Below are 23151 nucleotides of genomic sequence, written 5' to 3'. Positions count from 1 at the left end.
TTTATATTTTTTATTTTACAGGAGTTTGACTATTTCCTGGCCAAGAAATTTGCGACAGTAAAGCGGTATGGTGGTGAAGGGGCAGAGAGCATGATGGGTTTCTTCCATGAACTCTTAAGAATGTGTGCTCTCAGTGGTGTTACTGACGTGATCCTTGGAATGCCTCATAGAGGACGACTAAACCTGCTGACAGGCCTCCTTCAGTTCCCCCCTGAGGTATGTTTTCGTTCTTTTTTAATTAAAAGGGAGAGCCTAGAAATAAAATCACATTGATAGGGCAATGCACATTGCTAGCAAATCTTCATGCTTACATGATGGCCATTTCCATCACCTTTATTGGTTCATACTACCTTGCTCTTAATTTCTTAGGCATGTTATCATAATTGGGACTGTTGACTTGTTTGCAGATTTAAATGAGCTTATTGTTGCCCACAAACTCCTTAGAGGCATGCAATAACTATTTTATTTATGCAGTCACAAATATTTATTTAGTGTAGCATAATACAGTCAAACATGCAATTCATACAATAATCAAACTGTGTTGTCAATGTTAATTTTCCTTATTCATTGTAAAAAATAATTCAATCAACTACATCTAAGAGGGCAGATTAACAATTCAGTTGTACTATTGTGAATTACAGTGGCATGTTTAATAAAAAGGGCATTTAAAAAATGCATGTTCAGTTATAACGAAAGTGCAATTAATTATTTCATGGCAGTGTTTACACTTGCTGGGTGTTTAGAAAACATGGACATTTCCCTTTGTTTAAAGTGATAAAACGAGTACACTTGTAATGACCTAACAAAGATAGAGTCCCAAACGTAATTTAAATTCTTACATCATAGGATCTTCATTGATATTAACACACATTAGAATAACTCCCTACTGTGTGTGTGAATCCTAGAATATTTCGAGTGCAATATCTGTCCATAGAGTTATGTACACAGGGTGCCATTATCCATATGAGGTACAGTACCCTTCAGAGACCTACCCAATTCCATCTAGACCTACCCAATTCCATCTAATTGTAGACTGATGTATGTATGCTCAAACAAGTCCATTTAAAACTACATTGCAGCATTTGAAATATAAAACCAAGTACAATTTGTATCGAGATAAAAGTGGACTCTTACATACTTAAATTGTAAACCTGAAGAAACCACTGCTGTCCATTTTTATTAAGTGCCCCTTCTATCTGCATCTAAAAGATCCATTTCTCGATGGATTGTCTCTTGGATAGCTTTATCCTACCAGTTAGCTAACAAGACATTACAAGGCAAACCTAAGGCACACTCCACCAGAGGGAAAGCTTCTACCACAGCTCTCCTTCGCTATGTTCCAATGTCTGAAATCTGTAAGGCAGCAACATGGCGAATTGAATTTGAATTTTTAGCAATTTGTAAAGCGCACATTCACTGAGCAGTTTCTTGGCGCTGAAGGATTCCTGAGCTGGGGAGGGCACCGGGGGCTATAGGCTGAAAGCTTGCTGAAACAGAAATGTCTTAAGGGCTTTGCGAAACTCAGTATAGGAGGGGGGGGGAATCTGACTGGGAGGGGAAGGGTGTCCCAGAAAGTGGGCGCAAGAACCGAAAATTTCTGACCGCCAGATTGCTTTTTCCTAAAGCGGGGGATGGTTAGTAAGGATTTAGTGGAGGAACGTAGGTCTCTGAAAGGACTGTAGTTAGAGATAGCAGAGTTAATGAAAGCGGGGGCAGTGCCCGCCCGGGCTTGGAAAGTGAGGCAGCAGAGTTTGAAAAGGGCTCTTTGTTTAATTGGGAGCCAGTGAAGGGCCGTGAGAAGGGGTGAAGAGTGATGGTGGGCAGCCTGGTTCTGCACCAGCTGAAGGCGTTGGAGTGCATAGGCGGGGGCACCATTGTAGATGATGTTCCCGTAGTCTATCTTAGATAAGACCATGGTCATTACAATCAGTTTGAGTGCAGAAGGAGAGAAGAACCGGGATACTTTCCTAATGATACGCAGGGTAAAAAAATAAGAAGAAACAACAGAACTAATGTGGGTTTTAAGTGTCAAGTGGTGATTGAGCGTTATGCCAAGGGTCTTGACTGAGTGAGAGGGGACAGGAGGAGGACCAAGAGAAGGGGGCCAAAAGGAAGGCGACCAGGCGTTACAACTGCCTCCCGTCAAAATCAGCTCAGTTTTATCCGGGTTGAGTTTAAGGTGGTTAGTATTCATCCGATCCCGGATAAACAGCATGACGGACTGGAAGCAAGTGGTGCCTGGTGAAGGGGAGGAGAAATTAAACATAAGTTGGAGGTCGTCCGCATAGTTGTAGACTGTGACCTCCATTTGTTGAAGTGCAAAAATAAGAGGAAAAATGTAGAGGTTCAATAAGAGGGGAGAAAGAGAAGAGCCCTGAGGGACACCACATTTCACCCTGCGAGGCGGGGACGAAAATTCGGCAAGGTGGACCACCTGAGTGCGGTCATTCAGGAAGGAGCCTATCCAGGTCAGAACCTGTTCCCCCTTGCCCGCCGTCTTGACACGGGACAAAAGGATGGAATGGTCCACCGTGTCAAAAGCGGCGGACAAATCCAGGAGGACCAGGGCCTGGGGAGTGTTGGTGTCGATGACCGAAATAACCACCTTCTCAGTAGAGTGGCGGGTGCAAGGTAGTTATTGTTCTCTATAAAGAAGCTGAGCACCTGGGTGACATGGGACTCTGCTACCTTTCCCAAATAAGGGAGAAGGGATATAGGGCGGTAATTTGCCGGGGAGAAGGGGTCAGCCCCTGTTTTTTATAGTATCGGGAAGATTATAGCAGTCTTAAAGGAAGCCGGAACGAAACCAGAGGTGAAACAGTTATTCAAGAGAGTAAGAGCGGGAGATGGGCATATAGTGAAAATCTGGCGGAGAATGCGTGCCGGGCCGATGTCGGCAGGAGAGCCCGACTTGACGCAACTGAGTAGAAGGAGCAAGGAATCTCTAGTAAGTGGGGGGATAAAGGTGAGGGACCGGGTATTACCAGGGAGTTGGGGGGGAGTGAAAGTGAGCGGTGGGGGAGGGATATTGGATTTGATGAGGGCTATTTTTTCAATAAATAACTCGTTAAGTGAGTCGCATAGAGCCTGGGTGGGGGGGATCTTAGGTAGAGTTCTGTCCAATGATGCCAGTTCGTGGACGGTAGAAAAGATCTCACGAGGCTGGCTTTCTGCAGCTAGGATACGCCCAGAGAAATACACGGTCTTAGCTGTCAGAATGGCTAGTTTGTATTCGCTGAGTAAAGTAACAAAATATTGTCTTCGGGTGGGACAGTATGCTCTTCTCCAGGCTCGTTCGCCTGTAATTTCTTGGCTTTGAGACCAGGACTGAACCACTTGTTGGCATTATGGGTGCGGTTGATGGTAAACCGTTTCAGGGGGAGCCACCCGGTCACAGGCTTTAGCAAGCCAACGATCTATGATGGTAGCCTGTGAGTGTGGGGCTGAACCCGAAAGATCTGGGCAGGTGGCAGCTAGCGAGTTACAAAGGGATGAAATATTGACTTTATGCCAGTTCCTTGCCCAGGCGTTTTTGGGGAGAGAAAGTGAAGTTTTTTGGCTCAATTCCAAGGAAAAAGCAAGCAAGTAATGATCCGACCAGGGACAGGGCGAGATTATAGGAGTGGAAATCGGGATGTTTAATGTCCAAACCTGGTCAAGAATATGACACCGGATGTGGGTGGGGCCTTGAACAAGCTGCGTGAAATTAAGGCTAAGGAGCAATTGAGTGAAGTCTTTAGAGGTATTGTCCTCGGCGGGGTCAGTAGGACAAAAGTTAAAGTCTCCCAAAACGAGGACAGAGGCACTGTTGACTACTAAAGTGGCCAGTAGGTTCTGGAAAGCAGAGAGAAAGCCAGGGGATGACTGAGGTGGTCGATAGATTAATACGCAAGTAATAGGGGTCTTGAGGGAAGTGGACCGTACTATGAGGCAATCGGCTGCTGGTAGTATGGGTGATGCCAGAATCTGAAAGTGAAAATCCTTACGAGCAATCAGGGCGACCCCGCCACCTGCTCTGTTCTCGGGTCGATCAGCGCGGAGCATGGAGTAATGGGACGGGAGGGAAGCCAGGATGCATGACAGAGAATTAGATCTGTACCAAGTTTCGGTTAAAAACAGGTGGTCTGGGGAGTTGGAGTCTAGAAGATCAAATATTTCGGTCTGGTGCTTGACGGCTGATCTCGTGTTGAGAAGGACAGCAGTGGAGGGGGGGAGGGGGCAGGCGTGATAGAGATGGGAGAAGCAATGCCAAGTTTTTGAGCATAGGACAATATAGCGGGATTCAGCAGCCAATTGTTTTTTGAAGGAGCACAGCTGTTCGGAGGTATATGTTAGAGGACGTGCGTAGTATTGTGCCCCTTGCTCCGGCCGGTCGCGGATGGGCTTGCCTTAGGCGCGCTCGTCCATGGCGATGGCGATCGGTACATACCTTCACACGCCATTACTGTCTAGATTCTGATGCACAGGCCGATGCCCAGGTTGGGCAGGCCTCCTTGCGGAATTTGTTTGCCTGATTGCAATTTGAATGTAATGATTTTTTCATGTTCTGTATACTCTGTTGCTAGTCCATGATGTTCTGGGTATGGGCTTGCTACACTTTTTATAGGGTATGACTATTGATGAGTATCCCTTGGATGAGAAGGATTAGTTACTTACCTGTAATCCTAGTCCTCATCCAAGGGTATACTCATCAAAGTCATAAGCGACCCTCCCTTCTCCGTGGACGAGCATTAGTGGAGTTGTTCTATATTTTTTCACAACAAATTTTATTGATTGATCAGGTAAAAGCACAGACATAGTTCTCCACAATCAGGAGGTTACTGCAAATTGTCAACACATATATAATATTGTAGCCCAATCAATAAAAGAAACATTTCGCCCTAACCCTCCCACCTCCCACAGCCACCCCGTAACGCCACTACCCACCCCTTATCCCTCCCTAGCCCTGTACACACGATCATATCAAGCCTCCTGTAAGTGCTGTTTGTATGCCAGGCGCAATGTGCCACTCTAGGCCCGGCGTCCATCACCCAAATCCAGATCACCGTCAGGTTCTGCTGGGGGATCCAGAGTCAAACCTCTCTAATCTGCCCACCTTTTCCAGATTTTGTAATGTTTCCGGGGGCAACCTCTGGCCTCGAACACTGGGCGCTCCAACCCCATAAAATAATCCAGTCCAGCGTTCCACGCACTCGGGGTGGGGGGGCTCGCTCATTCTTCCACGCTCGTTCCAAGTCCCGCTTGGCCACCACTAGGCCCAACAGCAAAAGGTGACGCTTGTAAATATTCCCACTTACACCCCCTAACACATAAAGAAGACCCAGACAATGCGTGCGGGGGAGATCCCAGCCCAGCACTTCCGACAAACAACTCCACACACCATTCCAGAACCTAGTCAAGCCAGCACACGACCACACAGTATGTATCAGGGAACTAATCTCAGTGCCACACTGCAGGCACTCCGGGGACCCAATCAGGTCCGCTTTCCACAGTCGCTCCCGTGTATAGTAGGCCCTGTGTAAATATTTGAATTGAATTAGTCGGAGTCGTACTGCAATGGCAGTCCCACGCGGGGACTCCAGTGCCTCCCTCCAGTCATCCTCATCTAGGGGCCCTACGTCCTTTTCCCAGGCGTCCTTCAGCGGAAGCAGGGAGGAGGAACAATGAGTGACCAACATCTGATAGATGCGGGACACCTTTTTATCCCCAAGATCACCCATGAAAATCTTCGCTTCCACTGGGCTGAACTCCGGCAGCGACTCCAACCTAATGAGGCTAGGCGCCAGTGCATGACAAAATTGGAGATGTCTGAAGAATTGAGTTTTAGGCATGTGGAACTAATCCCGTAGTTCCTGGAACGACTTAAGAGTCACACCGGACATAACGTCTCCAAGCGAGGAAATCCCTATATAGTCCCACCCGCCAAACCCCGTCAACGAGGCCAGCCCGGGGAGTCGTCCAATTATGCCACAATGGGGTCTCCGCCGTCAACCTTCCCCACCAACCCATGCGGCGCAGCGATTGCCTCCAAACTGCAAAAACCACTTGCGTGGCTGACGGCAGCCGCCTCCTGAGCCCGGCCGAGTACAAGATGGTATGTAGCGTGTTATTCCCCTTCAGCGAGCGCTCCAGAGCATATGCCGGGTCACCTCCATCCCCATACCACCAGTCATTTAAGACCAACAGATAAGAGGCCTAGTAATACGAGAGGATGTCTAATGTAGCTAGGCCACCACAATATGTAGATATAAAGCATGTACGTAACGCTACTCTAGCGGCACCCCCAGCCCACAAGAAGCGGCCCAGGACGGAATTGACCCGCCGGAACCATTGGGGTGTGAATGGGTGCGGATGGTTCCGCAATTGATAGAGGAGGCGCGGAAGGGCGACCATTTTAAAAATCGCCGATCTGCCATAGATGGTAAGGGGCATTCGAGACCAGGTTTTAACATCCGTTTGGACCCTCTCCCACACAGGCAGCACGTTACGTTCCCATGAGATCGTCGCAGACTCGGACAAGAACATTCCAAGATACAATATGCCCCCGGCCGCCACTCGCAAGGCTGACGCCCACGGGCCCGCGCCCGCCCCGTCACCCAGCACCCATAGGGTGGACTTGCGCGGGTTAAGGTAGAGGCCCGATACTTCACCAAAGATGCGCATTATCTCCAACACTCGGGGCCGGACCTATTTAAATCAGTGAGGAAAAAGAGGACGTCATCCGCATAGAGGGTGATTCTATCAGTAATGCCCCCATCCCATACAAAACCACGTAGCTGTGCATCAATGCGTACCCAAGAAGGGAGGGGCTCCATAACCAACGCAAATAAATATGGGGACAGCGGGCAACCCTGGTGGGTCCTCCGGCCGATGGTAAACCTCTCTGAGATCGCTCCGGAGACACGCACGGACGCTGTGATGTCCGTATATAGAAGTTTGATATAGGAGATAAACACCGGGCCCAAGTTAAGATGAGGCAGGAGCACGAACAAATAGGTCCAACTCACCGAGTCGAAAGCGCTGTATATATCCGCCAAGAGCAGGGCCGCCCGCTCTCCCGTGGCTCTCATAGCATCCAGGGCCGTCTGCGCCCGTCGAATATTGTGACGCGTCGCTCTGCGTGGCATAAAGCCCACCTGATCCGGGTAGACTAGATCGGCTATATATGGGAGGAGACGGTTCGCCAACGCCTTAGCCAACAGTTTAGCCTTGAAATTGAGCAAAGATATAGGGCGATACGAATCGTGACGGTCAGTGGGCCTACCCGGTTTCTGAAAAACCACCACCTCTGCATGGCGCCAGTCAGCTGGCAGCCTACCCAATTCTCGTGCTGCCTCTAGTGCGGCCCTGTAATGGGACCCCAATTGGAGATGGAATTTCTTATAAAATTCACACGGGAGGCTTCTCGGCCCAGGTGCCTTCCCCGTGTTGAGCTATCGAAGTGCATCACCCAGTTCCTCCGCCGTGAGAGGAAGGTCCAATACCGCTCGCGTTTCAGTGGAGACTGCCCTCGGGGGCAGGTCCGCGATGAATATGTCAATTGCCTCAGCTGAAAGGCAATACTGCGGCGCATACTGCTCCGCATAGTAACTGGCAAAGCTGGCTGCTAGTGCCGCCGGGTCCGTAACGGTGACACCGTCACCATCCGTAAGACCAGGCAGGGCAAGTGGCTGCAGGGTATGCTGACACAACCTGTGGAGCATAGTACAGGACTTGTCCCCACATTGATAAACCCTACCCCGCGTGGCCAACCACACCTGTCGAGCCTCGTCCAATAACACCGATGCATAGGACTGGTGTGCCTGCAGAAGCAGCCGTACCGCCACGGCGTCCCCCTGCCCCTGACACTGTTGCTCCAGAGCTTCCACCCGAGCCGCCGCCGCTACTATGACTTCCCGACGCCTGCGACGGGCCGCCGCACACCACGCAATATCAATACCCCTCAGAGTAGGTTTCATAGCCTCCCAGACGACCGTCAAATCTGTTCCTTCCACCATATTTTCCCGCCAGTAGTCAGCAATTGCCCTACGCATATGTTGTACATAGTCAGTTTGCTGAAGGTGCCATGAAGACATCCTCCACCGGAATGGCTGACTAGCCCTCTGTAGGTCAACCCCCACGGCCACAGGGGAGTGATCAGACAGCCCCCTAGGTAGGATAGCAGCCTCCCGCACTCTATTTAGGAACCCACTGGGCACAAAGATATAGTCCAACCGGGAGAAGGACCCATGGACAGCAGAGACATACGTATACTCATGGGCCCTGGCATACATGTGTCGCCAAACATCCGCCCAGCCCAGCCCTTCCACCATTGCACGCAGCCGGGTAGGGGCGGCAGCAGCAAGCGTCTCCTGCAACCTCCAACGGTCCTCATGCACATCCATCACGTCATTCCGATCTCCCCCCAGCACTGCTAGGGAATCCGGGATTTCAGCCCATACAGCAAATAGACGCTCAGCCAGGGACCACTGCAACGGGGAGGAGCATAAACACTGCCAAACACAATTGATTCCGTGCCTACCATCCCCTGAACAAACACATATCGGCCCTGGGGGTCTATCCACTGTCTCTCGTGTACGAAAGCCAGCCTCCGATGGATCAGAATGGCAGCGCCCCTGGAGAACCCCGCATGAAAGACTTGTTGGTAACCATACCTTTGCAGGCTAAGCACTTTCGTCCCCATCATGTGAGTCTCTTGTAACAACAAAACATCTGCTGCTTCCCTCTTGCCCCATCGCAATATTGCCCCCTCTTGATTTTATCCAGCATCCCTCTAACATTCCAGCTCAGTATACGTATTGACTCCCTGGGGAGCCCCGGGGTGGATGCCTCAGCCATAATCCCATGGAACCCAACACAAGAACGCCCGCACCAGGCCCAGGCGCACAGCACATCACAGAACAAGGCACCAAAAGTCGCGTGTATCCCCCCCAACCAACCCAACCCCCCCCCCCGTACCCCCCAAACAAACCCCTCAACTCCCCTTCCCCTGTTCCCCATCCCCCACCCCAATACCTCATAGAACACTGAAGTATCTGTCGCGGCATGGGCAACCTCGGGCCCAAAACAGAGCGCCCAAGGCCAACCATACCAATGGATCCTCCCTTCCTACCCTCTGATCAGAAGAACCCCCCCCCCCAAAGTCAACTCCCACTCACGTAGGAGGCAAGTAGCCCCTAGAAAAGAGCACCCCGAACCCCACCCAAAGTCATAATGACAAACTAGCTGTGGCAATATACTCAGCGTTCAATCATCAGTACAGTAGAACACAGCTGTACAGCTCCTCCCAGCTGGAGCCTATGGCATCAGTAGATAGACACAGGTCCCTGCATACTCTCAACGGCCCTTTCCCGAATGATCAGAGTCAGTAGGCGCAGCAGATTGAGTGCCACTGCGAGAATTAGAGCGTCTCCAAGATCTAGACCTCCTGTTCCTTTTGCCCCGGGCATTTTGGTCCCCCCGGTCTTGCGATGGATCCCTCGGGTGGCCCGGGTCCAAGCCCGGCTGAACATGCGGCATGACTCTCACTGTTTCATCAGTCCATTAGAAAACGTCCTCCGGCGTATCAAAGAAGTGAGTTCGTGATTGGAATACCACCCATAGGCGGGCCGGGTAGAGCAAGGAGTATTGAATCTTCAGACCTCGCAGTTTCGCCTTGGCGGCAATAAAGGAGTGCCGCTGCTGTTGTACAATTCTGGTGTAATCGGGGTAGATCATGATCTTGTGGTTCTCGAAGAGAAGTGAGTCTTTGGCCCTCGCTTCCCGCAATATGGTGTCTCTGTCATGGAAGTTTAGTATTCTAGCAATCACCGGCCTGGGCCGTTCTCCCACTGGCGGCTTATGTGTCAGGGCCCTATGGGCGCGTTCAATCACGAAACAGCGGGATAGGACATCTGGGGGGAGCCAACTCTCCAACCACTGGGACAAGAACTGTTCCATATTACCCTTCTCACAACCCTCCGGAAAACCCACAAAGCGAAGGTTGTTTCTGCGCGCTCGCCCTTCGGCATCCTCCACAAGAAGCGCTAGGCCCTTTTGAATGTTTTCCATCGCCGCCATTTTCTGCTTCAGGGTCCCCACATCATCCTCCACAACTGAAATCCTGGATTCGGTCTCCGTGATACGTGCTACTGCGTTTCGCAGGTCTTGGCGCAGCAGGGTCACGTCCGCCCCAACTGCCCCTATCTTGGCATCCAGCATGTCCCTGGACTGGGTTATCGCCGCCAAGAGCGCCGCATTGTCCGGTCCCGATCCCTGGCTACCACCTGGCACTCCGGGCCCCCCACTCGGTCCCGTGAACTTGTCAATGGGTCCTTGCTTGGCGGGTCCACTCCCCCCTCTGGTCATGGCCGAGGCTCTCCCCGGGGCCGCTGCCAATGGAGCGTTCACAGTTTTTCTCGGCGGGGGCACCCCGCACCTCCAGAAACGGCCGAAGGTGTTGCACACGAATGTCCTCTCTGCCCCAGGCCCAGAATCCTCTCACACTGCTGCCGTCTGTTGCTGGGGGGGGGGGGGGGGGGGGGGGGGGCACACTGGCAGGTGTAGGGGCACACCTTTGTTGTAGGTGCGCAGCTCGGTTCCTGCCGGGCCCCGGCTCTCTGCTCGCGGTCCAGCCTTCACTCCACCAAGGGCCTCGTGGCACTGCCGTCTCCCGGCCACCCAGTGCCCTCGTTTCACTGTTTAATGGCGCCGGGCCCCAACAGGGATCGCAATCGCCGGTTCCAATCCCCCTCCGTCCTTCGTTTATCACACACAAAGGGGGACCCCGGACAGTCACTCACTTAAGCCGTCACTCCGCCACCTCCGACTCCCTCACAGGGCCTCTCCGAGTCCGGGTGGGATACTTGCCGGACTGCTCAGCCGCCCCTCTACTCACAGGTCGGGGAAGTACAGCAACTCTGTGTCCGGCTTGTCGGGTGGGCCCTGTATCTGAGGTCTCAGCGCCGCCGGATGCTCCACACCGCAGCCAGGAACCACCAAACTTGAGGTCCCGGCCGCACGGCTTCGATGTAAGCCTCAGCCTCCCCTGGGCGCCTCCGACGCACTGGCGGTCTCAACCTACTCGGCAATTAACGTAGAAAATTCGCCACAGGTCAGCTGTCAAGGAGAGGCGCTAGGCCCAGGATGAATGATGGCGCGGCCCGCCCGCGCGGAGACACCTCGATTGGGAGGCGCCAAAATCGAGGCCCCGGCTGCACTTTCCGGGAACAGACCGCAGGCCGCCCCTGCCGCTATGTCCGCGTCGGAGGGTCCGGGAACACAGCACTCTGCACCAGAGGACCCTTCCCACCTTCCGCCACAAGTGCCCCAAGTGTGGTCTGCAGATCGGGTCCGGGGGCCAGGATAAATCGATGGATAAGTGGCGGGCTGGCGGGAGCTCTAGAAGGCTGCGTCCACCATCTTTGCCCGCGAAGCCACGCCCCCCGAGTTGTTCTATATTAATTCTGTTTATACTCAAGTGTCTATACTGAATGCACCGTTCAAAAGAACTGACCTAACTGTCACCTGTGGTGCATGATGGGAGCAGAGGCTCTCCTGCAGGTCTTAAAGCACAGTACCCTAACCCTTGGAAGCCTTAAAGGCAAGGTGTAAGTTTTTTCTTTGTTTCAGTATTGCTCTGCTATGCAGCCTACAGGCAACTGCCTGCAATTACAAGTTTTCCTTGTGGCAATAAAGCATTGCTGAATGCAACTTTTCAGTGCATGTCCTCTTCTACTTATGGGCTAGGAGGGTATTGTATTTTGCAATGCAAATTTATGTAATTTGACATTTTTGCCATGGTGGAAACATTTTAGGCTGCATGTATATGTTTCACATATGTGTGTTTGTGTGTGTGTATATATATATATATATTTTCTATATACTCCCGGATCCCGCACGTGAGCAGCAGGGCCGGACTGGGAACTGAAAGCAGCCCTGGCAAATTTTGCCAGACCAGCCCCCGTCTGGCGCGTAGCGAGCCAGCCCCCGTCCGGCGCGTCGCGAGCGAGCGTAGCGAGCGAGCGCAGCCAGAGAGAGAGGGCAAGAGAAAGAAAGAGTGGGAGGGAGGGAGAAGGAGGGCAAAAGAGGAGGTGCGAGAAAGAAAGAGCAATGGAGAGAGAGAAGTAGAGGGAGAAACAGAGGAAGAGAATGAGAGAGAGGAAGGAGTGGAATGAGAGAAAGATGGTGAGAGGGATGGAAAGAGATAGAGAGGGATGCAAAGAGATAGAGAGGGATGGAAAGAGATAGAGAGAGGGAGGGGGCTCTGTGTGTGTGTGTGGCTCTGTCTCTGTGTGTGTGGGTACGTGTGGCTCTGTGTGTGGCTCTGTGTGTGGGTGCGTGTGGCTCTGTGTGTGGGTGCGTGTGGCTCTGTGTGTGGCTCTGTGTGTGGATGCATGTGGCTCTGTGTGTGTGTGTGTGTGTGGGTGCAAATGCAATAGGTCTCGCATTTGCGAGAGATTAAGCTATTGGCATTGGAAATGACAATGCCATTTATTTCTCTGTTTTAAAAATAAAAATAATGTCATGAGCAATGCCAAAAGCTCTAACTTTAACAAGGACGAGACCATTGCATTGTAAATGCTTGTTTAGGTCTTGCCGGCGTGAACATGTGATAGCATGTGTCAGTGAATGCCCTCTCCCTTGTTAGGCTCTTGTGTTCAATAATGGGCTTGGAACCATTGGTTGGTATCATTGTCCTTCTTCTTTGCTAACTCGTCCCTTCCTCTTCTTTCTGTGGCACACGGACCAAGTAGAGATTATTTAGGTTTGATTAGTGTCCCTACGGTGGCCATCCCTTGCTCATACCGTGATTGAGGTACTATTTCTGTCATATGATGTAGTCAACACTGGCCGCATCAAAGCTTTTTTAAACGTATCTCCACTCTACCTTGTTTCCTCTACCCTCTCACTTGAATAAGTGCCCTCTAACGGACCTGAAACAAAGGTGTGTATTTCGTTGAACTATAAGTGGGCCTTGTTCAGTCAGGACACCTTCCTGGCCTGGGCTTTATTGATTAACTAGTACAAAATGGTTCCCGGAGTTCCATTAAGGGGAAGCTACTGTGGTTCTAGGTTCCAGTAATGATGACGACCTATCTAGATAAAGTATGTACCAACGCTTCAGTCAAATAGTTTGCTATACTGGATTACTTTCAGTTGACATTTTGCATTCTTTTTGTTGCAACTTTTATATTTAAATGAACACTTTCATTATTTGCCATATGAATCCGTTCCCCTCCCTTATTTTCGACTGAAAAAGCAGTTTTACTCTTAACTCTGGAATTTGTATAAGTAAATCAACTGAGGGGTCATCCACAGCAGAAGCCATTAAAGTAGCACGAGGAAAGGGACAGCACCTGTCAGCAGTAGAAGAGGGGAAACAATACCACCCTCAGAGGGCATGACCTGTTTGGTTTCAAAGAAACATGACATTTCGCTTCAGATGTACCCAATGAGCTGCAGGTCACGAGCTCGAATTCCATCGAGGCCGACTGTGTAACAATAACACAGGTAATTTATAGTGTTTAGAATCGGTATTAAAGGATTTGTGTAAAAAGTTATGATTGGTCAAAATAAGATAATGCACCGAGGCAAATGAATTTTCTGACAGCCAAGCCAAATAACAAATCAAAAGGTACTGCGATAAGACATTCGTAATCTGACCTAAACTAGAAAAACAATCCGTAATTAATATACGTGGAAAACCAATCCTTTTGCAAGCTATTTGAAGTCCTGGAAAACATGAAAGATAGGGAAGGGACCCACTACTAAAACTCAGTATAAAGATTTTAATGCTAACATGATTTGCAGAAGAATGACAATGAAGGGGCTTTTCCTCATGGAAAAGAGAGGTGTGTGACCACCACTGCACGACGCCCCGCCCCGCCGCCAACTTCAGTGTTTGTGAGGACATTAAAGATGAGTCATTAATGGGACGCCATACTGACTTCTGCCCTGTTGTGAAAGGAAGGATTTGCCATCGTCGAAGGGAAGGACCTACCTGCAGCTTGCGGAACCCGCCCTGCGGGTCCCGCTTCACAGAGACTGCCCATCCAATTGTTGGCCCCTGCTGGGTGAGTGTGTGAGTGACAGGGCTGCGAGCGCTGGGACCGGGACTCGCTCTCCCAGGAGTCCCGGCTACCCCGAGGCCAAGTCACCTGGCCCGCTCTCCCTGACCGCCCCGCGCAGCAGAACAGTTGAAAAGGATTCCGCCTGATTAGCAAACTGGGACGCCATACTGACTTCTGCCCTGTTGTGAAAGGAAGGATTTGCCATCGTCGAAGGGAAGGACCTACCTGCAGCTTGCGGAACCCGCTCCGCGGGTCCCGCTTCACAGAGACTGCCCATCCAATTGTTGGCCCCTGCTGGGTGAGTGTGTGAGTGACAGGGCTGCGAGCGCTGGGACCGGGACTCGCTCTCCCAGGAGTCCCGGCTACCCCGAGGCCAAGTCACCTGGCCCGCTCTCCCTGACCGCCCCGCCCACTTACTGACGCCTATAAGAAGCGGCGCACTCCGCTGCGCGGGAGCGCCCGGGGCTAAGCCCGGGCAAAGGGCGGGCCCTCTGTGGCCCTCAGAGGCCAGAGGAGGCAAGGCGAGGCCATCCCCCCTGAAGTCTACTGCCTGGCATCTATAAGGTATTATTTAAGTTCGCCTATTATCACTTTCTGCTCATCTGCCATTTGTCTGTTGCCCCTGACACCTACTTTGGGATATTGTTCGCCCATCTTGCTTGTTCGCTTCAGCCAGTAGGCAATATGGTAAGGAAGAAATCGGCACCCGCCGCTACAGAGTCACTTAATACTATGTACTCATATGTCGTACAAAAAGTCAGTAAGATCAATAATGAGAGGAGGCAATCTTTAGGCCTGAGCCAATCCCCAGTCTTGCCGCCAGAAAGCCCGTCCTCAAGTGCATCATCTACAGTGACGCTGGCTACATCGCTAGAGACTCCCCTGACAAATAGATTAGTACACATCCCACAAGACCATGGCAGCAACGGAGAAGATCCTGATGTCTTGGTAAACTCGTCTGCCAATAATGATAATGACTCTGAGCTTAACCATCAGACAATTACTGTGGAGGAAGCACCATCACCGGAGCAGCCCGCACCACGGGCAGTGAGAGCCTGTAGAAAATCTCACTCAAAGCGTGGGGGGAAACAACAAGGTAGGAAAAAGTTGGCTACACCACCCCCAAGACGCGAAGAGCAATATGTGGAGCTTGATGTCGAAGCAGAGTCTAGACGTATCATAGACGATGATTTATTCAACCAGATACAAGATATGATCGACATTAAAATCAGGACAATCATAAAGCCCCTGATCGGGAAACTGGACAAACTAACATCGGAGGTCAAAAAGGCGGGTGTAGTACATAATAAATTGGTTGAAGAGGTGGAGAATTTATCCTCCCTCATTACAAAATTGGCGACTGGAGATGCAGAGGATTTATCTAATGAGAACGCCCCACAGATCATCCTACTAGAGCAGCCTCCACCATCATCTTCTTTATCGGCACCTAGTCAGGATGTAGCAGTAGGAGCCCCCTCGTCCTCTACACCTGGTGATATAAGAGGATCGGAACATGAGGACGTTTCAGCCCAATTCATTTTGGAAGCCTCTCCAGTAGTGCTTGTACTTGCAAATGTCCCAGTTTTAGCACAAAGCAAAACAGAATCTAAACAGGACTTGAAAGATAAAGCGCTACATTGGCTCACCACTAATATGAACATGGCTCATCAAGGGATGGACAGTTTAGCAAGGGACATTGTTATGACCAGGAGGGTATCTTGGATCGGGTCTAAGCCCAAAAAATTTAAGGGGGACTGCATGATCATAAACTTTGTCAATGCGGATGTCCTTCCAAACATTTTGACTAATATCTTCCCACCCCAACGGCGGAGCGGTTCCATAATCCCGCTCACTCTAAAATTCTTTTATAGTGAGGCTCAGCTTCCTACTTTCTCTAATACTCCTAGAGTTAGGAGAGTGAATAATGCCTCAAACTGGGAAGGGGGTACCAGACCCCGATATCCTAACGACCGTTTTGGGCCCATGTTTAACTTTGAGCATGAGCCAAATTTCTGGCCTGCCATGCCATTTGACCCAGTCGTTATTGGATGGGGACCTGGCTTGCCGGGCCTAGACCCTACTGGTCGGAACAACAGGTTTATACCACGGTTGAGAAATGACCAGTTTCTGTTACGCCCAAATACGCCACAACCTATGTGGAATACCTCAGTTATGGGTCAAGGTCAGGTAGCTAACCCCTTTGATTGGGGGTGTGGAATGGGGAATAGGTATGGCCCTTTATCCGACTTAAATAACTGTGATTGACTTAAACCTGGAACTGTCCTAGAAAGCGAGACTAGAAACATACCTTTAATAAATTGTGGCCAATGTTATATTGGTGAAGACCTTAGTGTGCCTACTTTTAATGAAGCATTAGAGAGACATGAGTCTTTAGATAACGACCACCCAGGGTTATTTCATCAGGGGGTGGTTTGCGAAAAGCCAATCTTGAATACCGACCTGATACAGAGCCCTTCCGAGGCGGAATTGAATGAGGTGGTCATATCTTCAAGCTTAGCTGAAGGGTGTTTGGTGGGGGCAAAAGAGCCTAGGATACCAACCGATTCCTGTAAAATCATAAGCTGGAACATTGCTGGCTCAAATGCAAAACGACAGGACAACGCCTGTTTGAGCTTTATTTCTAATTACCATATAATCGCTTTGCAAGAAACGTGGGACACATCTGTTAATTTTTGGTGGGATGGATTCACTTGCTTCACTAAACCTGCTGTCCCTAGCCGCATGGGCAGAGCCAAAGGCGGCCTGGTAATTATGTTTTCCTTAGACCTGAAGGGAAGCTACAGGCAGATCAATACTGACTCCGTAAACATCCTAATGGTTGAAAGGGTGATTAATAATAATAGCAGGACGATTTATGTTAACTTTTATAACTCTGGGAATAGCGAACACAGAGGTAGTAATGTCGCTAACCTAGACAGTATTTTAAACACAGTGTCTCAGAATATCAAGTCAGTTCATGAGTTTATTCTATTAGGTGATTTTAATATTCATTTGTGTAATTTAGCCTGTAAGGGAAGTAGTGATAATGTAAATGAGGAGGATGAGGAGGCCCCCTCGGGACCCCACTTTGAACATTCCACAGAGGGGTACGAGTTAGAAGAACTTCTTGCCAACTATGATTTGTACGAATCCGATAAGGGCTTAAGGGCGCCAACCTTCACTGGCACCCATCATGGCTCTGTGATAGATTACATCTTTGTTTCACAAGGTATTCTAAGCCGGACTATGGACTATCGAACAGTCATAAACACCTTATGGAAGTTTAGTCTGCCCTGTTCCCATGATGCACTGGGCCAGGGACAGACTGATTTGCATATAGCCAGGTTCTGAGCTGGGATGGTGCAGTGAGCTAAATAACGGTGATGGATCAAGCCCTGATCTTTGGGCTGGGTAAGAGTGGTCTGCTTAATTCAGACACTCTGTTCATCACCACCCCCTTTTCTGTATCGTTTTTGGCCACTATAGGTGTGGCAGGGTATACTCAGACGTGAGTCCCTTGCTCACTGCACCATCAGGATTCAAGCAAGCCGGGCCGACGACGGCTGAAATGCCAGAAACCGGTCCCCGGTAGCTTGTCTCCTTTCTGGTGAAGAATTGGCTTGGTAGTTTAGTCTGCCCTGTTCCCATGATGCACTGGGCCAGGGACAGACTGATTTGCATATAGCCAGGTTCTGACCTGGGATGGTGCAGTGAGCTAAATAACGGTGATGGATCAAGCCCTGATCTTAGGACTGGGTAAGAGTGGTCTGCTTAATTCAGACACTCTGTTCATCACCACCCCTTTTCTGTAACATTTGAGTTGAGCCTCCCTCAGTGTCCTATCATGGTTCTCTAGGATGTGGGACCTGTCTCATTGGTAAAATCTAAACTGAATCCGGCAGACAACCAGTGAAGGAGAGAGTTACCAGTCGCAGTTGAAAAGAGGTCCTCAATCAAGGTGGATTATAATCCGGAAGGAATCCCATGTGGCACATTTCCCAAAAAAAAAGGATATATATCAAAACAGGGTCTGAGTTGAGGGTATTGGTCCCTTAAAATGACCCTAAGACTGTGTGTTAATTGTAGATAGCGCCAGTACTGGGCTAATATCAGGTCATTTTTTTGTGAGAGAGTCAGGAATGAGAGGAAATCCCCGTCCTGTATTGTGTTATCTATGTTGTATCCACTGGGCCATCCACAGTCACCATTGTACTTCAACCCCCTGACCCACACTTGCTTGCACCTCTATAGAGGGACACAATGGAGTTTTCAACAGGAAGTGAAGCTCTGGTGGTGGTGCCTTCAATGGCAAAGCCTCACATTTGGATCAATTAGTCTTGTAGCCTGAGATTGAGTATATCACTGACATAAGTGCTGGAAGCCTTAAAGGCAAGGTGTAAGTTTTTTCTTTGTTTCAGTATTGCTCTGCTATGCAGCCTACAGGCAACTGCCTGCAATTACAAGTTTTCCTTGTGGCAATAAAGCATTGCTGAATGCAACTTTTCAGTGCATGTCCTCTTCTACTTATGGGCTAGGAGGGTATTGTATTTTGCAATGCAAATTTATGTAATTTGACATTTTTGCCATGGTGGAAACATTTTAGGCTGCATGTATATGTTTCACATATGTGTGTTTGTGTGTGTGTATATATATATATATATATATATTTTCTATATACTCCCGGATCCCGCACGTGAGCAGCAGGGCCGGACTGGGAACTGAAAGCAGCCCTGGCAAATTTTGCCAGACCAGCCCCCGTCTGGCGCGTAGCGAGCCAGCCCCCGTCCGGCGAGCGCAGCCAGAGAGAGAGGGCAAGAGAAAGAAAGAGTGGGAGGGAGGGAGAAGGAGGGCAAAAGAGGAGGTGCGAGAAAGAAAGAGCAATGGAGAGAGAGAAGTAGAGGGAGAAACAGAGGAAGAGAATGAGAGAGAGGAAGGAGTGGAATGAGAGAAAGATGGTGAGAGGGATGGAAAGAGATAGAGAGGGATGCAAAGAGATAGAGAGGGATGGAAAGAGATAGAGAGAGGGAGGGGGCTCTGTGTGTGTGTGTGGCTCTGTCTCTGTGTGTGTGGGTACGTGTGGCTCTGTGTGTGGCTCTGTGTGTGGGTGCGTGTGGCTCTGTGTGTGGGTGCGTGTGGCTCTGTGTGTGGCTCTGTGTGTGGATGCATGTGGCTCTGTGTGTGTGTGTGTGTGTGGGTGCAAATGCAATAGGTCTCGCATTTGCGAGAGATTAAGCTATTGGCATTGGAAATGACAATGCCATTTATTTCTCTGTTTTAAAAATAAAAATAATGTCATGAGCAATGCCAAAAGCTCTAACTTTAACAAGGACGAGACCATTGCATTGTAAATGCTTGTTTAGGTCTTGCCGGCGTGAACATGTGATAGCATGTGTCAGTGAATGCCCTCTCCCTTGTTAGGCTCTTGTGTTCAATAATGGGCTTGGAACCATTGGTTGGTATCATTGTCCTTCTTCTTTGCTAACTCGTCCCTTCCTCTTCTTTCTGTGGCACACGGACCAAGTAGAGATTATTTAGGTTTGATTAGTGTCCCTACGGTGGCCATCCCTTGCTCATACCGTGATTGAGGTACTATTTCTGTCATATGATGTAGTCAACACTGGCCGCATCAAAGCTTTTTTAAACGTATCTCCACTCTACCTTGTTTCCTCTACCCTCTCACTTGAATAAGTGCCCTCTAACGGACCTGAAACAAAGGTGTGTATTTCGTTGAACTATAAGTGGGCCTTGTTCAGTCAGGACACCTTCCTGGCCTGGGCTTTATTGATTAACTAGTACAAAATGGTTCCCGGAGTTCCATTAAGGGGAAGCTACTGTGGTTCTAGGTTCCAGTAATGATGACGACCTATCTAGATAAAGTATGTACCAACGCTTCAGTCAAATAGTTTGCTATACTGGATTACTTTCAGTTGACATTTTGCATTCTTTTTGTTGCAACTTTTATATTTAAATGAACACTTTCATTATTTGCCATATGAATCCGTTCCCCTCCCTTATTTTCGACTGAAAAAGCAGTTTTACTCTTAACTCTGGAATTTGTATAAGTAAATCAACTGAGGGGTCATCCACAGCAGAAGCCATTAAAGTAGCACGAGGAAAGGGACAGCACCTGTCAGCAGTAGAAGAGGGGAAACAATACCACCCTCAGAGGGCATGACCTGTTTGGTTTCAAAGAAACATGACATTTCGCTTCAGATGTACCCAATGAGCTGCAGGTCACGAGCTCGAATTCCATCGAGGCCGACTGTGTAACAATAACACAGGTAATTTATAGTGTTTAGAATCGGTATTAAAGGATTTGTGTAAAAAGTTATGATTGGTCAAAATAAGATAATGCACCGAGGCAAATGAATTTTCTGACAGCCAAGCCAAATAACAAATCAAAAGGTACTGCGATAAGACATTCGTAATCTGACCTAAACTAGAAAAACAATCCGTAATTAATATACGTGGAAAACCAATCCTTTTGCAAGCTATTTGAAGTCCTGGAAAACATGAAAGATAGGGAAGGGACCCACTACTAAAACTCAGTATAAAGATTTTAATGCTAACATGATTTGCAGAAGAATGACAATGAAGGGGCTTTTCCTCATGGAAAAGAGAGGTGTGTGACCACCACTGCACGACGCCCCGCCCCGCCGCCAACTTCAGTGTTTGTGAGGACATTAAAGATGAGTCATTAATGGGACGCCATACTGACTTCTGCCCTGTTGTGAAAGGAAGGATTTGCCATCGTCGAAGGGAAGGACCTACCTGCAGCTTGCGGAACCCGCCCTGCGGGTCCCGCTTCACAGAGACTGCCCATCCAATTGTTGGCCCCTGCTGGGTGAGTGTGTGAGTGACAGGGCTGCGAGCGCTGGGACCGGGACTCGCTCTCCCAGGAGTCCCGGCTACCCCGAGGCCAAGTCACCTGGCCCGCTCTCCCTGACCGCCCCGCGCAGCAGAACAGTTGAAAAGGATTCCGCCTGATTAGCAAACTGGGACGCCATACTGACTTCTGCCCTGTTGTGAAAGGAAGGATTTGCCATCGTCGAAGGGAAGGACCTACCTGCAGCTTGCGGAACCCGCTCCGCGGGTCCCGCTTCACAGAGACTGCCCATCCAATTGTTGGCCCCTGCTGGGTGAGTGTGTGAGTGACAGGGCTGCGAGCGCTGGGACCGGGACTCGCTCTCCCAGGAGTCCCGGCTACCCCGAGGCCAAGTCACCTGGCCCGCTCTCCCTGACCGCCCCGCCCACTTACTGACGCCTATAAGAAGCGGCGCACTCCGCTGCGCGGGAGCGCCCGGGGCTAAGCCCGGGCAAAGGGCGGGCCCTCTGTGGCCCTCAGAGGCCAGAGGAGGCAAGGCGAGGCCATCCCCCCTGAAGTCTACTGCCTGGCATCTATAAGGTATTATTTAAGTTCGCCTATTATCACTTTCTGCTCATCTGCCATTTGTCTGTTGCCCCTGACACCTACTTTGGGATATTGTTCGCCCATCTTGCTTGTTCGCTTCAGCCAGTAGGCAATATGGTAAGGAAGAAATCGGCACCCGCCGCTACAGAGTCACTTAATACTATGTACTCATATGTCGTACAAAAAGTCAGTAAGATCAATAATGAGAGGAGGCAATCTTTAGGCCTGAGCCAATCCCCAGTCTTGCCGCCAGAAAGCCCGTCCTCAAGTGCATCATCTACAGTGACGCTGGCTACATCGCTAGAGACTCCCCTGACAAATAGATTAGTACACATCCCACAAGACCATGGCAGCAACGGAGAAGATCCTGATGTCTTGGTAAACTCGTCTGCCAATAATGATAATGACTCTGAGCTTAACCATCAGACAATTACTGTGGAGGAAGCACCATCACCGGAGCAGCCCGCACCACGGGCAGTGAGAGCCTGTAGAAAATCTCACTCAAAGCGTGGGGGGAAACAACAAGGTAGGAAAAAGTTGGCTACACCACCCCCAAGACGCGAAGAGCAATATGTGGAGCTTGATGTCGAAGCAGAGTCTAGACGTATCATACACGATGATTTATTCAACCAGATACAAGATATGATCGACATTAAAATCAGGACAATCATAAAGCCCCTGATCGGGAAACTGGACAAACTAACATCGGAGGTCAAAAAGGCGGGTGTAGTACATAATAAATTGGTTGAAGAGGTGGAGAATTTATCCTCCCTCATTACAAAATTGGCGACTGGAGATGCAGAGGATTTATCTAATGAGAACGCCCCACAGATCATCCTACTAGAGCAGCCTCCACCATCATCTTCTTTATCGGCACCTAGTCAGGATGTAGCAGTAGGAGCCCCCTCGTCCTCTACAACTGGTGATATAAGAGGATCGGAACATGAGGACGTTTCAGCCCAATTCATTTTGGAAGCCTCTCCAGTAGTGCTTGTACTTGCAAATGTCCCAGTTTTAGCACAAAGCAAAACAGAATCTAAACAGGACTTGAAAGATAAAGCGCTACATTGGCTCACCACTAATATGAACATGGCTCATCAAGGGATGGACAGTTTAGCAAGGGACATTGTTATGACCAGGAGGGTATCTTGGATCGGGTCTAAGCCCAAAAAATTTAAGGGGGACTGCATGATCATAAACTTTGTCAATGCGGATGTCCTTCCAAACATTTTGACTAATATCTTCCCACCCCAACGGCGGAGCGGTTCCATAATCCCGCTCACTCTAAAATTCTTTTATAGTGAGGCTCAGCTTCCTACTTTCTCTAATACTCCTAGAGTTAGGAGAGTGAATAATGCCTCAAACTGGGAAGGGGGTACCAGACCCCGATATCCTAACGACCGTTTTGGGCCCATGTTTAACTTTGAGCATGAGCCAAATTTCTGGCCTGCCATGCCATTTGACCCAGTCGTTATTGGATGGGGACCTGGCTTGCCGGGCCTAGACCCTACTGGTCGGAACAACAGGTTTATACCACGGTTGAGAAATGACCAGTTTCTGTTACGCCCAAATACGCCACAACCTATGTGGAATACCTCAGTTATGGGTCAAGGTCAGGTAGCTAACCCCTTTGATTGGGGGTGTGGAATGGGGAATAGGTATGGCCCTTTATCCGACTTAAATAACTGT

At 49.6% G+C, this 23151-nt stretch overlaps 1 protein-coding gene across 1 annotated transcript in view; it reads left to right on the top strand.

The window, feature by feature from the left end:
* Nucleotides 1–23151, top strand: part of DHTKD1 (dehydrogenase E1 and transketolase domain containing 1) — a 1474452-nt gene that overhangs the window by 367005 nt on the left and 1084296 nt on the right. Inside the window, exon 4 of the mRNA XM_086919908.1 lies at nt 22–216. Coding sequence (XP_086776034.1) covers nt 22–216 — 195 coding nt within the window. The remainder of the gene's footprint in view (nt 1–21; nt 217–23151) is intronic.

This window comes from Lissotriton vulgaris, chromosome 1_1, assembly GCF_964263255.1.
Source record: "Lissotriton vulgaris chromosome 1_1, aLisVul1.2, whole genome shotgun sequence".
Taxonomy (NCBI): Eukaryota; Metazoa; Chordata; class Amphibia; order Caudata; family Salamandridae; genus Lissotriton; species Lissotriton vulgaris.
This window is presented reverse-complemented; position numbering and strand designations above follow the sequence as displayed.